Raw genomic sequence first — 15656 nt, forward strand, 5'->3', positions numbered from 1 at the left:
ATTATAGGTTCTGGGAAATATCTTGCTGTAGCATCCCATGACAGCTTTATAGATATATACAATGTAATGAGTAGTAAACGAGTAGGAATATGCAAAGGAGCTACCAGTTACATAACCCATATTGATTGGGATATTAGAGGTAAGACTTTAAATAACTTAATATTTGATAAAAGTTTCATTTGATTTAGTATAGCTATATTAGAGAAACAGAAAAGTGATTCAACAGATGAGTTTAAAAGAATTGGGGAAAACAACCATTATTCTCAAAATTATTTTTTACTATTTTACATCTGAAGATGAACACTATAGAGTTGAGACTTTTTCTTTTTTCTTTTCTTTTTTTGAGACAGGTCTCACTCTGTCACCCAGGCTGCAGTGCTGTGGTACAATCACAGTTTACTACAACCTCGACCTCCTGGGCTTAAGTGATCCTCCCAACTCAGCCTCCTGAGTAGCTGGGACTGCAGGCATGCACCACCATGCCTGGCTAATTTTTAAATTTTTTGTAGAGACAGGGTCTCACTATATTGCCCAGGCTGGTCCCGAACTCCTGGACTCAAGCAATCCTCCCACCTTGGCATCCCAAAGTTCTGGGATTATAGGCATGAGCCACTGCACCTAGCCTACACTTTTCAATACTTCACCTAATATCATTCAAATAATAGTACAGTAAGTGATTAGTTGTTTACTTTGTAAAGTAATTTAAATATTATGCAAAAAATTTGTTGTGATGATGTATTAATCTCTGTTATATAAATTTGATATAAATAGACTATAGAAATGTTGGCCAGGTGTGGTGGCTCATGCCTGTAATCCCAGTACTTTGGGAGGCCAAGGCTGGAGGACTGCTTGACCCAGGGGTTTGAGACCAGCCTGGGCAACAGAGTGAGACCCCATTCCTAAAAAAAAGTAATACATTTTTAAAAAGAAATGTTAATTAAGATTTTAAAGTCATTTTTCTCATTGTCTGATATGCAATATATTCTTTAAAAAGAGTCATAATCATATAACATAAAGAACTTAATAAGTATCTTTGTATTTTAACAGAATACATGGCATGTTACTGAGTTTAATATGTTTGGTAAACGTTAAGTATTTTAAATGCTCTCTTTTTAAGGATGGTATTGTTTCATGTATTCAGCTGTATAAATTGAGCATCATAAAGTATTTCTAAATATAGTTAAATAGATACTTACACTTTAAAAAATATTTTAACATTTGTTTCTAGGAATTTTTTACATATGCATAACCAAAGAAATCATTTTTATGTATATACATATACAAAAATCAAACCACTTATGAATTTAGTTACTTAATAATATGGAATTATAAAAATAAAATGCTCTTACTGTATGTTGACTGCAGCAGAAAATAGGTTTTATATTTAAGCTGATTTTTTTCCCATAAAACTTAAACATCATACTGATGGTATATGTATTTATATGTATTTTATATGTGTAAATATTTTTAAAAATTTTTTTTAAGGAAAGCTTTTACAGGTCAATACTGGTGCTAAGGAACAATTATTCTTTGAAGCTCCCAGAGGGAAAAAACAAACCATCCCCAGCGTGGAGGTAGGACAACAGTGGTACTTGTAGTGTTGTTTATGTGAATAAGAGTGGCTAAAAAACTGATACCTACTTTTTATCGTTTAGTTACACATGAAATCTGTTCTCAAATTATTAAAATAATGGATATTCTTGAGTTTATTGAGTCAGAATACATGGGTGAAGGAAGAAACACTATATTAATAAAAGGAGTCAGCGGGCATGGTGGCTCATGCCTGTAATCCCAGCAGTTTGGAAGTCGAGGCAGGCAGATTGCTTGTGCTCAGGAGTTCAAGACCAGACTGGAGAACATGTTGAAACCCTATCTCTACAGAAAAATACAAAAAATTAGTTGGGCGTGGTGGCATGTGCCTATAGTCCCAATTACTTGGGAGGCTGAGGTGGGAGTATTGCTTGAGCCTAGGAGGTGGAGGCTGCAGTGAGCCGTGTTCATGCCACTACACTCCAGCATGGGTAACACAGTGAGACCCTGTATTAAAAAAAAAAAAAAAAAAGGAATAAATCACTTGTATGGCTAGCTATGCTCCGTTACTTTCCTCTAAAGACAAGAAGCATGAAATAGCAAATAGAAGACGTGTCATCTAAGATTGGAGTACTGCGTATCTGTCACGTCCTTAGGAATCCATATGTCTAAGATGTTTGTTGGCAGATTACTGTTTTTTTTTTTTTTAAAAAAAAAAAAAAACAAAACAAGAAAAATCGTGTTGCATTTTGTGCCTGACAATATTAGACCCCCCCCCTTTTTTTTTTAACTTGACCTAGGAAGAGAGGCTTAACAAATTTAACATGAAAGTGGCTTAATGAAGGGAGGGACCATAAGTAAAAGTTCTAAATTTCTTCTAAGGGTTAGTTGGAAAACATACTTATAATGCATTATTAGAAATTTAAACATGAACTGTAAGAATCTTACTTGATTATCCTGAAGTCAGAAACAGTTTTATGTTTGCTTAGCATCTAGAACACACAGTGGATATATGATTATATTCTGAATAATGCTATGTTAAAATTTTCTGTAGCAACTATTAGGCTCTGGGAAGCTATAAAACCAAGACAACTAATAATTTAACTATTTTTTCATTAAAACTTTCATTTTACTTGTGACACACATAATTACAAAGAAAAATGTTTACATTTTGGTTGTTAATATTTTAGGTTTGGATAATCCAAACTTACAGCATTGTTTTTCCTTCTTAGGTAGAAAAAATTGCTTGGGCATCATGGACAAGTGTACTTGGTTTATGCTGTGAAGGAATTTGGCCAGTAATTGGAGAAGTTACAGATGTAACTGCTTCTTGCCTCACGAGTGACAAAATGGTTCTAGCTACTGGGGATGATTTGGGATTTGTGAAGTTATTTAGATATCCTACTAAAGTATGTGTTTTTCTTTAACTTTCCTAATGATCATAAATGATGAAATGGTTAAGGTAATGTCCTGTCATAGCATTTCATTGTTATTAATTGTACACATGTAATATGTAATGTTGTAATATCGAAGGTTCAGAATTATGTTTCATATCTATAGCTTTTAAGTATTATAATTTATGATCCCATGCCTTAAGTTATATATCATATCCTATAGTGTTTTTCAGTATTGACTAATGTGAATATCCCTTTTACAAGAAACATCTTGGCTGGGGACAGGGGCTCATGCCTGTAATCCCAGCATAATACTTTGGGAGCCTGAGGTGGGAAGCTCACTTGAGGCCAGACATTTCAGGCCAGCCTGGGCAGCATAGAAAGACGTCCTCTCTACAAAACAGAGAAAAAAATTAGCCAGGCATTGTGGTAATGCCGGTAGTCCTAGCTATTCAGGAGGCTAAGGTGGGAAAATTGCTTGAGCCCGGGAGTTGGAGGCTACAGTGAGCTGTGGTCATGTTGTTGCACACCAGCCTGGGTGACAAAGCAAAATCCTATGTCAAAAGAGAGAGAGAGACATTCGTTTTATCCCCAATATTAACTTCAATAATTTTTCTATTTTTAATTAAATATATACTATTAACAGTAAATATAAACTCTTTATAGTTACAACTTCAAACTTTAAGTTGTTTTAACCAATTAAATAGAAAATACTGACGCTTGTAAAATTAAACACCATTGATTGAATGTAATGAATGACTTTTTTGTTGAAACCAAATAATACAGATTCTTTTTTTCCTGCTTTCGTAGCAGAATTTATGTGCATTTTAAATCATCAGCATCATTTGTTAATGATTTTCTGCTTAAAATTGGTATTTACTTGCTGCTTATGTATATTAAGATTTTTGTTGTTGTTGTTGTTTCTGAGATGGAGTCTCACTTTGTCGCCAGACTGGAGTGCAGTGTCGCGCTCTCAGCTCACTGCAACCTCTGCCTCCCGGATTCAAGCTATTCACCTGCCTCAGCCCCCTGAGTAGCTGGGATTACAGGCTTGCACCACCATGCCCGGCTAATTTTTTTGTATTTTTAGTAGAGATGGGGTTTCACCGTGTTGGTCAGGCTGGTCTCGAGCTCCTGACCTTGTGAATCCCCCACTTCGACCTCCCAAAGTGCCGGGATTACAGGCATGAGCCACTGGGCCCAGCCAACAGGTTCTTTGACATTCTACGTACCTATGCTACTGTGTGCTGTGCAAGTGCTTAATTCTTTTATCACTTGCCTCTGTTCAAACTACTGTAAAATATTAGGCTTTTGCTTAACACAGAAATAAAATTTATATATCAAGTCCAGATACAATGCATTTCTTTCTCTTTTTTTTTAGACAACGTCTCTCTCTCTCTGTCACCCAGGCACAATCATGGCTCACTGCAGCCTCGACCTCCCAAACCCAAGTTATCCTCCCACCTCAGCCTCTTGAGTAACTGGGACCACAGGCACATGCCACCATGCCTGGCTAATTAATTTTTTTTTTTTTTTTTTTTTTGTAGAGGCGGGGTTTCCAGATGTTGCCTATGCTGGTCTCAAACTCCTGAACTTAAGTGATCCTCCTGCCTCGGCATCCTAAAGTGGTGGGATTACAGGCACAAGTCACTGTATCTGGCAGCATTTATTTCTTAATTCACAAATTAAGTTATATGTTACACTCTGGCACCACCATGAGCATAAAGATAAATTTGAAATAGGGCATGAAATCATATTGTGGTATTCAGTTCCTGGTGATCTTAAGTGTGGTCGTATTGAACTTATTTTTTAACCTGCTATTATTACTTAGTAATACTTTGAAAACATCATTACGTATAATTAAATATTCTTCTACATCATTTTTTCTGGCGCTCATATTAATATTTTTAGATCAGCATTGAAATGAAAACACAGGTTTAAAAATTCTCATTGAAAACTCAGACACCCAAGAAAATATTCCACAGATTCCTGTTTTAGATACGTATAAATGGTAGGGTCTTAGTTGTTAACAATGTGTTCCACTAAAATATTTGTCAGAAACTTCACTTCCAGCATTTCAGATGGTGTAGATCCCTAAAGAATAGGTTCTGGGATATTGGTCTACAGATTATTTTTTCACCTTAGTGTAGCAAGAACCACGCAGTCTTAGAGAAACTACCTTCTTGCCATGCTTTGATGACAGATCCCTCACAGCTTTTATTAAAAGTCATTATTCCTGCCAGGCGCAGTGGCTCACGCCTATAATCCCAGCACTTTGGGAGGCTGAGACAGGTGGATCACCTGAGGTCAGGAGTTCGAGACCAGCCTAGTTAACATGGTGAAACCCCGTCTCTATTAAAAACAGAAAAAATTAGCTGGGCACGGTGGCGGATACCTGTAATCCCAGCTTCTTGGGAGGCTGAGGCAGGAGAATCATTTGAACCAGGAGGCGGAGGTTACGGTGGGCCGAGATCACGCCACTGCACTCCAGTATCAAAAACAAAAAAAAAGAGTCGCCATTCCTAGGGAATTCACAATTTGCTATCACTGTGTTTTGTATAAGACATCTCTCATTTTAACACCTTTGAAAAGATTTTAATGGAAAACCTGCTTTATGATGCTTTGATTTGAAATGTATGTAACTTGGTAATGCTAGATTTTAAAGTTGCCAGTATTTATAACTTAAACTTTTATTGTTATTTAAAAGGAAAATACATTTCTATGTATATTGCTTACAAACAAAAGCACTGATGAATTAAGATGAAAGATATTTACATGAGTATATACATAGATGTGTACCAAAGGAATTGATAGTTACTTTTTGTTAACATACTCATGCTGCACATAGGCGTGTGTATCCTTTCTCAATTATTGCATCTGTTTCCAACAGTAATACATCTGCTTAACCATTGTCTTTAATATATATACACTATTCCATATACATTGTAATTAACTATTACTTTGAACATTTAAGGTATTTAATTTTTTTCACTACTATAAGTAAATACCATGGTAAGTATTTTTTACACATATAGCATTTTTCTTAGCATAGATCCCTAAAAGGGAGATGGGTGAGTCAAATACAAGAACATTTTTATGCTTTTAATGCAGAATACCAACTTGGTTTTTTAAAGAATTTTGCCTGGGGTACTAGCATTTTGTGAAACTACTGGCTTTATATCTTGTCCTTAACAGGTTTGGGAATTTGGTATCTTTTATTCTGCTGAGTTTCAGTATTTTCTCCAATTTTTTTAACACATTGCACTTGAAATGATTAATTTCTAATTATTTATTAATAAAATAAACTCGGCCGGACGCGGTGGCTCAAGCCTGTAATCCCAGCACTTTGGGAGGCCGAGACGGGCGGATCACGAGGTCAGGAGATCGAGACCATCCCGGCTAACCTGGTGAAACCCCGTCTCCACTAAAAAATACAAAAAACTAGCCGGGCGACGTGGCGGGCGCCTGTAGTCCCAGCTACTCGGGAGGCTGAGGCAGGAGAATGGCGTAAACCCGGGAGGCGGAGCTTGCAGTGAGCTGAGATCCGGCCACTGCACTCCAGCCTGGGCGACAGAGCGAGATTCCGTCTCAAAAAAAAAAAAAGAACAAAAAAAAAAAAAATAAAATAAAATAAAATAAACTCAAAATCATAATGGAAATATTTAATGAAATTTCTCAGAAAGATTTTTTGAATTTTCTTCCTCTTTAGGGGAAATTTGGAAAGTTTAAGAGGTATGTGGCCCATAGTACACATGTCACAAATGTTCGCTGGACTTATGATGACAGCATGTTGGTTACCCTAGGAGGTACAGATATGTCTTTAATGGTGTGGACAAATGAGATGGAAGGCTATCGAGAAAAAAGGCCTTGTGATAGTGAAGAATCCGACATTGATTCTGAAGAAGATGGGGGTATGTCATTTTATAATACTTGAACAAAAATATCGGGAAAATTTAGCACAACTTATTTAAGCTGTAGAAGTTATAACAAGTAATAATAATATTTGAATAATTGTAGTATTACCGTTCTTAGTCTGTTTAACATCAAAATCCATTTTGTGACTCAAGAACAACAGGTTGCCATGAATTTATGACTTAGATGTTATTTATCTACAAATGAAGAATATCTAAATTTTAAATAAGTATTGTTAAGGTAAATTTTATATTATTAAACCTCATATTTTAAAATAATTTTGATTTTCTTCTAATATACCAGTAGTATCAGCTCATTATAGAAAATGTATTTTGCCATAAAAATTAAACACAGCCTCCATAATTTGACCACACAGAGGTAACACCTCTTTTAACATTTGGGGTATATCCTAAGATGTATGTAGCTAATATTTTTTTAAGAAAAGTGTGGTTGTATTGAACTTATTTTTTAACCTGCTATTATTACTTAATAATACTTTGAAAACATCATTACATATAATTAAATATTCTTCTACATCATTTTTTCTGGTTGCATATTACTTCATAATTTGCTTATAACAACTTAATTTATTTCATATTGTTGAACATCTTTGTATCCAGTTTCTAAGATCATAATTGATCTTGGTTATTGCTTAAAGAATAACTCCTGTATTTTGACTGTAGGCTATGACAGTGATGTTACAAGGGAGAATGAAATCAGTTATACCATCAGAGCCTTATCAACAAATATTCGCCCAATGTTTGGAATCAAGCCTCATTTACAACAAAAAGAACCCTCAACTGATGAAAGGTAATAATTTAGTTTAATATTGGATGAAGAAAAAGATATTGTCATTAAAAATGGAATTTATCGGCTGGGCGCAGTGGCTCACGCCTGTAATCCCAGCACTTTGGGAGGCCGAGGCAGGCGGATCACAAGGTCAGGAGATCGAGACTGTCCTGGCTAACTTGGTGAAACCCCGTCTCTACAAAAATACAAAAAAAAATTAGCAAATTAGCTGGGCATGGTGGTGGGCGCCTGTAGTCCCAGCTACTTGGGAGGCTGAGGCAGGAGAATGGCATGAACCCAGGAGACGGAACTTGCAGTGAGCCAAGATTGCGCCATTGCAATATGTCTTTAAATACCTTTTGGTATCAGCCTGGGTGATGTAGTGAGACCTTGTCTCTATGGAAATATAAAAATAATCCAGGTGTAATGGTGTGTGTTTATAATCCTAGCTACTTCAAAGGCTGAGGCAGGAGCATTGCTTGAGCCCAGGAAGTTGAGATTGCAGTGAGTTATGATTGGCGCCACTGTGCTCCTACCTGGGTGTTAGAATGAGGCCCTGTCTCAAAAAAAAAACCTGCAAAAAAAAAAAACAAAAACAAAACCCTATTGGTGGTAACACTATGTATTAACACTAGTGGTTTAGGAAATTATACATATATATAAGGTTGATACGATTCATCTTATTTGCTAATTTTTATAAATGTATGTGATGAGGTTGGAGGAGATAATAAAAATGGAATGCAATACCAAGTACTTTTTAAGAAGTATGTGAGCGGTATTGTGATTCAGTTTTGAAAAGGCCTGCCTATCCATGTGCCTTTATTCAAGCATAGACAATCCTCATTTCAAAAATTTTCTAAAAAGTCAGGTTGTCTTTAATGGGAGTTATTGGTCTTAGTCTAGAATCAGCAAATAAAAAAATAAGGACATATACAAGGCCATTTTATGGGGAGAGATCACTTTTTTTTTTTTTTAATACTTTAAGTTCTGGGATACATGTGCTGAACGTGCAGATTTGTTACATAAGTATACATGTGCCATGGTGGTTTGCTGCACCCATCAGCCCATCATCTACATTAGGTATTTCTTCTAATGCTATCCCTCCCCTAGATCCCCACTCCCTGACAGGCCCCTGTGTGTGATGTTCCCCTCCCTGTGTCCATGTGTTCTCGTTGTTCACCTCCCACTTATGAGTGAGAACATGTGGTGTTTGGTTTTCTGTTCCTGTGTTAGTTTGCTGAGAATGGTGGTTTCCAGCTTCGTCCATGTCCCTGCAAAGGACATGAACTCATCCTTTTTTATGGCTGCATGGTATTCCATGGTGTTTATGTGCCACATTTTCTTTATCCAGTCTATTATTGATGGGCATTTGTGTTGGTTCCAAGTCTTTGCTATTGTAAACAGGGCTGTAATAAACATATGTGTGCATGTGTCTTTATAGTAGAATGATTTGTAATCATTTGGGTATATACCCAGTAATGGGATTCCTGGGTCAAATAGTATTCCTTGAGGAATCGCCACACTGTTTTCCACAATGGTTGAACTAATTTACACTCCCACCAACAGTGTAAAAGTATTGCTGTTTCTCCACATCCTCTCCAGCATCTGTTGTTTCATGACTTTTTAATGATCACCATTCTAACTGGTGTGAGATGGTATCTCATTGTGGTTTTTCTTTGCATTTCTTTAATGACCAGTGATGATGAGCTTTTTTTCATGTTTGTTGGCCGCATAAATGTCTTCTTTTGAGAAGTGTCTGTTAATATCCTTCGCCCACTTTTTGATGGGGTTGTTTGTTTCTTTCTTGTAAATTTGTTTAAGTTCTTTGTACATTCTGCATATTAGCCCTTTGTCAGATGGATAGATTGCAAAAATTTTCTCCCGTTCTGTAGGTTGCCTATTCACTCTGATGATGGTTTATTTTGCTGTGCAGAAGCTCTTTAGTTTAATTAGACCCATTTGTCTATTTTGGCTTTTGTTGTTATTGCTTTCAGTGTTTTAGTCATGAAGTCTTTGCCCATGTCTATGTCCTGAATGGTATTGCCTAGGTTTTCTTCTAGGGTTTTTATGGTTTTAGGTCTTACATTTAAGTCTTTAATTCACCTTGAGTTAATTTTTGTATAAGGTGTAAGGAAGGGGTCCAGTTTCACTTTTCTACATATGGCTAACCAGTTTTCCCAACACCATTTATTAAAGAGAAAATCCTTTCCCATTGCTTGTTTTTGCCAGGTTTGTCAAAGATCAGATGGTTGTAGATGTGTGGTGTTATTTCCAAGGCCTCTGTTCTGTTCCATTGGTCTATATATCTGTTTTGGTACCAGAACCATGCTGTTTTGGTTACTGTAGTATAGTTTGAAGTCAGATAGTGTGATGCTTCCAGCTTTGTTCTTTTTACTTAGGATTGTCTTGGCTATATGGGCTCTTTTTTTGGTTCCATGTGAAATTTACAGTAGTTCGTTCTAATTCTGTGAAGAAAGTCATTGGTAGCTTGATGGGGGTAGCATTGAATCTGCTTTAAACCAACAAAGATCCAAAAAGACAAAGAAGGGCATTACATAATGGTAAAGGTATCAATGCAACAAGAAGACCTAACTTTCCTAAATATATATGCACCCAATACAGGAGCACCCAGATTCATAAACCAAGTTCTTAGAGACCTACAAAGAGACTTAGACTCCCACAAAATAATAATGGGAGACTGTAACACCACACTGTCAATATTAGATCAATGAGATGGAAAATTAACAAGGATTTTCAGGAGTTGAACTCAGCTCTGGACAAGCAGACCTAATAGACATCTACAGAACTCTCCACCCCAAATCAACAGAATATACATTCTTCTCAGCATCACATCACATTTATTCTAAAATTGACCACATAATTGGAAGTAAAACACTCCTCAGCAAATGCAAAAGTATGGAAATCATAACAAACAGTCTCTCAAACCACAGTGCAATCAAATTGGAACTTAGGATTAAGAAACTCACTCTAAACCACACAACTACATGGAAACTGAACAACCTGCTCCAGAATGACTACTTGGTAAATAACGAAATTAAGGCAAAAATAAATAAGTTCTTTGAAACCAATGAGAACAAAGACACAGCATACCAGAATCTCTGGGATACAGCTAAAGCAGTCTTTAGAGGGAAATTTGTAGCCCTAAATGCCCACAGGAGAAAGTGGGAAAGATCTAAAATCAACACCCTAACCTCACAGTTAAAAGAACTAGAAAAGCAAGAGCAGACAAATTCAAAAGCTAGCAGAAGACAAGAAATAACTAAGACCAGAGCACATTTGAAGGAGAGAGAGAGAGAGACAAAAAACCCTTCAAAAAAATCAGTGAATCCAGGAGCTGGTTTTTTGAAAAGATTAACAAAATAGATAGACCACTAGCCAGACTAATAAATAAGAAAAGAGAGAAGAATCAAAAAGACACAATAAAAAATGATAAAGAGGATATCACCACTGATCCCACAGAAATACAAACTACCATCCGAGAATACTATAAATACCTGTACGCAAATAAACCAGAAAATCTAGAAGTGTATAAATTCCTGAACACATACACCCTCCCAAAACTAAACCAGAAGAAGTGGAATCCCTGAATAGACCAATAACAAAGTCTGGAATTGAGGCAGTAATTAGTAGCCTACCAACCAAAAAAATCCCAGACAGATTCACATCTGAATTCTGCCAGAGGTACAAAGAGGAGCTGGTACCATTCCTTTTGAAACTATTCCAAACAATAGAAAAAGAAAGACTCCTCCCTAACTCATTTTTATGAGGCCCGCATCATCTTGATACCAAAACCTGGCAGAGACACAACAAAAAAAGAAAATTTCAGGCCAATATCCCTGATAAACATCGATGTGAAAGTTCTCAATAAAATACTGGCAAACTGAATCCAGCAGCACATCAAAAAGCTTATCCACCACAATCAAGTCGGCTTCATCCCTGGGATGCAAATCTCATTCAACATACCAAAATCAATAAATGTAATCCATCACATAAACAGAACCAATGACAAAAACCACATGATTATCTCAATAGATTAAGAAAAGGCCTTCGATACAATTCAACACCTGTTCATGCTAAAAACTCTCAATGAACTAAGTATTGATGGAACATATCTCAAAATAATAAGAGCTATTTATGACAAACCCACAGCAAATATCTTACTGAATGGACAAAAACTGGAAGCATTCCCTTTGAAAATGGGCACAAGACAAGGATGCCCTCTCTCACTACTCCGATTTAAGGTAGTGTTGGAAGTTCTGGCCAGGGCAATTAGGCAAGAGAAAGAAATAAATGGTATTCAAATAGGAAAAGAGGAAGTCAAATTGTCTCTGTTTGCAGAGGACATGATGGTATATTTAAAAACCTCCTTTATCTCAGCCCAAAATCTCCTTAAGCTGATAAGCAACTTCAGCAAAGTCTCAGGATACAAAAATCAATGTGCAAAAATCACAAGCATTCCTATACACCAATAATAGACAAACAGCCAAATCATGAGTGAACTCCCATTCGCGATCGCTACACAGAAAATAAAATACCTAGGAATGCAACTTACAAGGGATGTGAAGGACCTCTTCAAAGAGAGCTACAAACCACTGCTCAAGGAAATAAAAGAGGACACAAACAAATGGAAAAACATTCCATGCTCATAGATAGGAAGAATCAATATTGTGAAAATGGCCATGCTGCCCAAAGTAATTGAGATCACTTTTTAATAAAGTCTCTGAGCTAGATGACAGATTAAGAAATAAATTGTGAACCTGATCTTTTCAAAATCAAAGGTGGTAAACAATAAAAAGGGATATGGAGCAGTGAATGGCACGGACTTCCGAAGCAAAGAGGTTTAAAGAACAAAAAAGGAAAAGGTAACCAGAAACAGTAAGAAGGAACAGAGGGAGTGGGAGGTGGGAACAGCCTTGGGAGGTGAGAACAAGGCTGTGGTGAGGAAAACTTTATTATGAGAAGTTAGTAGAACAATTTGAGGGAGAAATTAAAAATAAAAGGGAATTCATTCACAGTTGAACAGGATTTGTAGAAAATTCAAGCGAATTTGTGGCCATTTCGGATAGTGCTGAAGAGTTTTGGAACTCAGATAGAAGTGACATTACAGGAAAGCTTTGTCAGAGGGATTTGAGTTTGCACTTATGGGTTTTATATTCGGGGAAAGTGATGAAGTTAAGGTGGAAAACACATTAGTAATGGGGAAGGGGAGAACTGAGAGATTTTGTGAATTGACTGACCCCAGCGTTACCAGGGAAGCTGTAGATGGAATGTTAAGGACACAGTGCCTCCTCAGCTCCTCTTCCAGGTGTTGTTTACTGATGGTATACCTCATGTACCTCAGGTCATAGCAATGGGAGGTCACCTAAGGAAGGGGGATGGAGAGTGATCATCCAGTTTTTCATTATGTATAAAGAGGCAAAGTATTAAATTAGGGGTATTTTTAAGAAAGCACAGTATACCATAATCTAAGTACTTGTACAGAATTCCATATTCCATGTTTCAAATAACTTGCTAGAATACAGCATCGTATAGTGCAAAGGACATGAATTCTGGAGTCAGACAAGTGGGTAGAATACTCATTTTTATCATTACCGGTTGTGTGAGTTTGAAATATTATTCATTCTTTCTGAACCTCAGTTTCCTAAGTGGCAAAATGAACATTATAATCCCTAACTTATGGTGTATTTCAAGTTTTAAATGAAATAATGTAAATCAAGAATTTAGATAGTGGGTCTTCACCAATGACACGTTATCCCTTGGAATGAAATAAAAGTTAACTGAGGAGGTACCTGGTAAATACTTAAACATTATTTCTGAAATTAAATATTCACAAAGCAATAAGCACTACATATGTATTTATTAGAGAAATACAGATAAATATGAAAATGGAATATTATTTAAATATTCTAATTAGAATATTTGAAGTAGAGTGCTTAATATGACTTAAGGAAAATTGTGTCTCCTAAGTAATGAAAAGTGAAAAGTGTTCTGTGGGGAGAAGGAGCTCTAGACATTCCCATAAATTTCTTTCATTTGTTATATTGATTTTTTAAAAAAATTATTTATCGGATAAATTTGGTATGTCAGAAAATGTGACCTAATTGTAATCTGTAGACTGCTTCGTTCACGGTGAAACACTTAAATGTAAATTTCCACCCATTGCTGAAGTGAGGCATGTTCTAATAGATGGAAATATTTTACTACTCATGAAGAATGATTAACACTGTCATAACTGTAAACTTTGATGTTAGTTTGTTTATTCTGCAGCTGTTTCCTAATTTTTCAAATTGCTTTGCATTTTGTTCTCAATTTACTTTACAGTTTCAACCCTGCTGAATATTTTGAAAATGACAAGGTGTGGGGAGGGAGACAGGGGATCTGTTGGGCCCCGTGGCAGGGTCCAAGCACTGCTCTTTGCCTTAAAAAAAAAAAAAAGAAAAAATGACAAGGCAGAAGTCATTGATGTGACTTCATTTTCACAAAATGAAAAAAAATCAAAGGAGATTAAAAATGAAGAGATGCGTATCTCTTTTTACCAACTTAGAATATTTGTGAGGAGATAATATGGTTCATGGTTTATTTAAATAATTGCTTTTTAAAGTAACATGTATTACTGTCATAAATATGAAATAAAATACTTTATATGCAAAACAAGCCAAATGCTGTGCCTCATTCCTGCAATCTCAGTGCTTTAGGAGGCTGAAATGGGAGGACTGCTTGAGACCAGGCATTTAGCACCAGCCTGGGTAACACAGCAAGACCCCATTTCTTCAAAAAATAGAAAAATTAGCCAAGAATGGTAGTACATGCCTGTACCAGGAGGTTCCTACTCAGGAGGCTGAGCAGGAGGATTGCTTCAGCTCAGGAGTTGGAGGCTCCAGTGAGCTATGATCGCACCCTTGCACTCCACCTATGGCAGCAGAGTGGGATCCTGTCTCTGGGAAAATAAATAAATGAAAAAAAATTAAAAGCAATTAAATACTTATCAAATATTCACTTAAAAGGAAAAATGGCTTCTGATGACAATAACCATCCTATTTGGTTGATACTTTTGTGGATTTTTTTCCTAAGTGATAATTTAATATTTTTTAATAAACGTTTTTGGTTTTGTTTTTGTTTTTGTTTTTGTTTTTGTTTTGTTCTTTTGAGAAAGAGTCTTGCTGTGTCACCCAGGCTGGAGTGCAGTGGCACGATCTTGGCTCACTACAACCTCCACCTACTGGGTTCAAACATTTCTCCTGCCTCAGCCTCCTGAGTAACTGGGATTACCGGCACGCACCACACACCCAGCTAATTTTTGTTATTTTTAGTAGAGACGGTGTTTTACCATGTTGGCTAGGCTGTTCTTGAACTCCTGATGTCAAGTGATTCACCCACCTCAGTCTTCCTAAGTGCTGGCATTACAGGCATGAGCCACCTTGCCTGGCCAATAAATGTTTTTATAACAAATATTATGTATTTAAAGTAGTTATTTTTTGTCAAATTTTCAATATTTGTGAATAAAAATATTTAAATCAATGTTTAAATCAATGTGACATAAGTTAGACATTTTTGTATTTCCTTAAAATTCTGTTGACATGTTGCCTTTCTTCTGTTTGCTAAAATGCTCTATTCTATTCATCATCAAATTTTATATGTTTTCCTACTTTTTTCCCCCTTGCTCCTTTTGAAGGCAGGGAGTAGTAAGGTAAGTGTTTTATAAAAGAAAATATTTTATTCAAAATTTACCCTTTATTTTATTCTTTATAGTATTTTAAGGTATTTATTTTTCCCTATAAAACATTTAACTACATTTGTCAACAAAGCATTATAAAATGAAGTAGGACAAATTCTATGAAAGAGTTGCATTTTTAGATAGTATATATGGTTGTTATTATAAGGGTCTTCATTATGATAAATTGTTTTACATATGACTGTACAAACTACTACAATGCCAATAAATAGTTTTGGTTTTCCTTAAGTTTCAGAAGCTCGTAAAAACAGACCTAACCACACATATATTTAAGTGAA

The 15656-nt window shown here is 36.1% G+C and overlaps 1 protein-coding gene across 6 annotated transcripts in view; it reads left to right on the forward strand.

Annotated features, from left to right (window-relative positions):
* Positions 1-15656, forward strand: part of EML5 (EMAP like 5) — a 205441-nt gene that overhangs the window by 150703 nt on the left and 39082 nt on the right. For 4 of the 6 annotated variants that reach the window (XR_004432358.1, XM_033191654.1, XM_033191655.1 and 1 more), the window contains exons 23-28: positions 8-139; positions 1486-1574; positions 2763-2939; positions 6634-6835; positions 7520-7646; positions 15319-15333. Coding sequence is in view for 5 of the 6 variants with exons in the window: in XM_033191654.1 (XP_033047545.1) it covers positions 8-139; positions 1486-1574; positions 2763-2939; positions 6634-6835; positions 7520-7646; positions 15319-15333 (742 nt within the window). In the remaining variant the exon portion in view is untranslated. The remainder of the gene's footprint in view (positions 1-7; positions 140-1485; positions 1575-2762; positions 2940-6633; positions 6836-7519; positions 7647-15318; positions 15334-15656) is intronic. The other 2 variants (XM_033191656.1, XM_033191658.1) reach the window with 1 other exon arrangement.

This window comes from Trachypithecus francoisi, unplaced genomic scaffold (genome assembly GCF_009764315.1).
Source record: "Trachypithecus francoisi isolate TF-2019V2 unplaced genomic scaffold, Tfra_2.0 Lachesis_group3, whole genome shotgun sequence".
In the NCBI taxonomy this organism is placed as follows: domain Eukaryota; kingdom Metazoa; phylum Chordata; class Mammalia; order Primates; family Cercopithecidae; genus Trachypithecus; species Trachypithecus francoisi.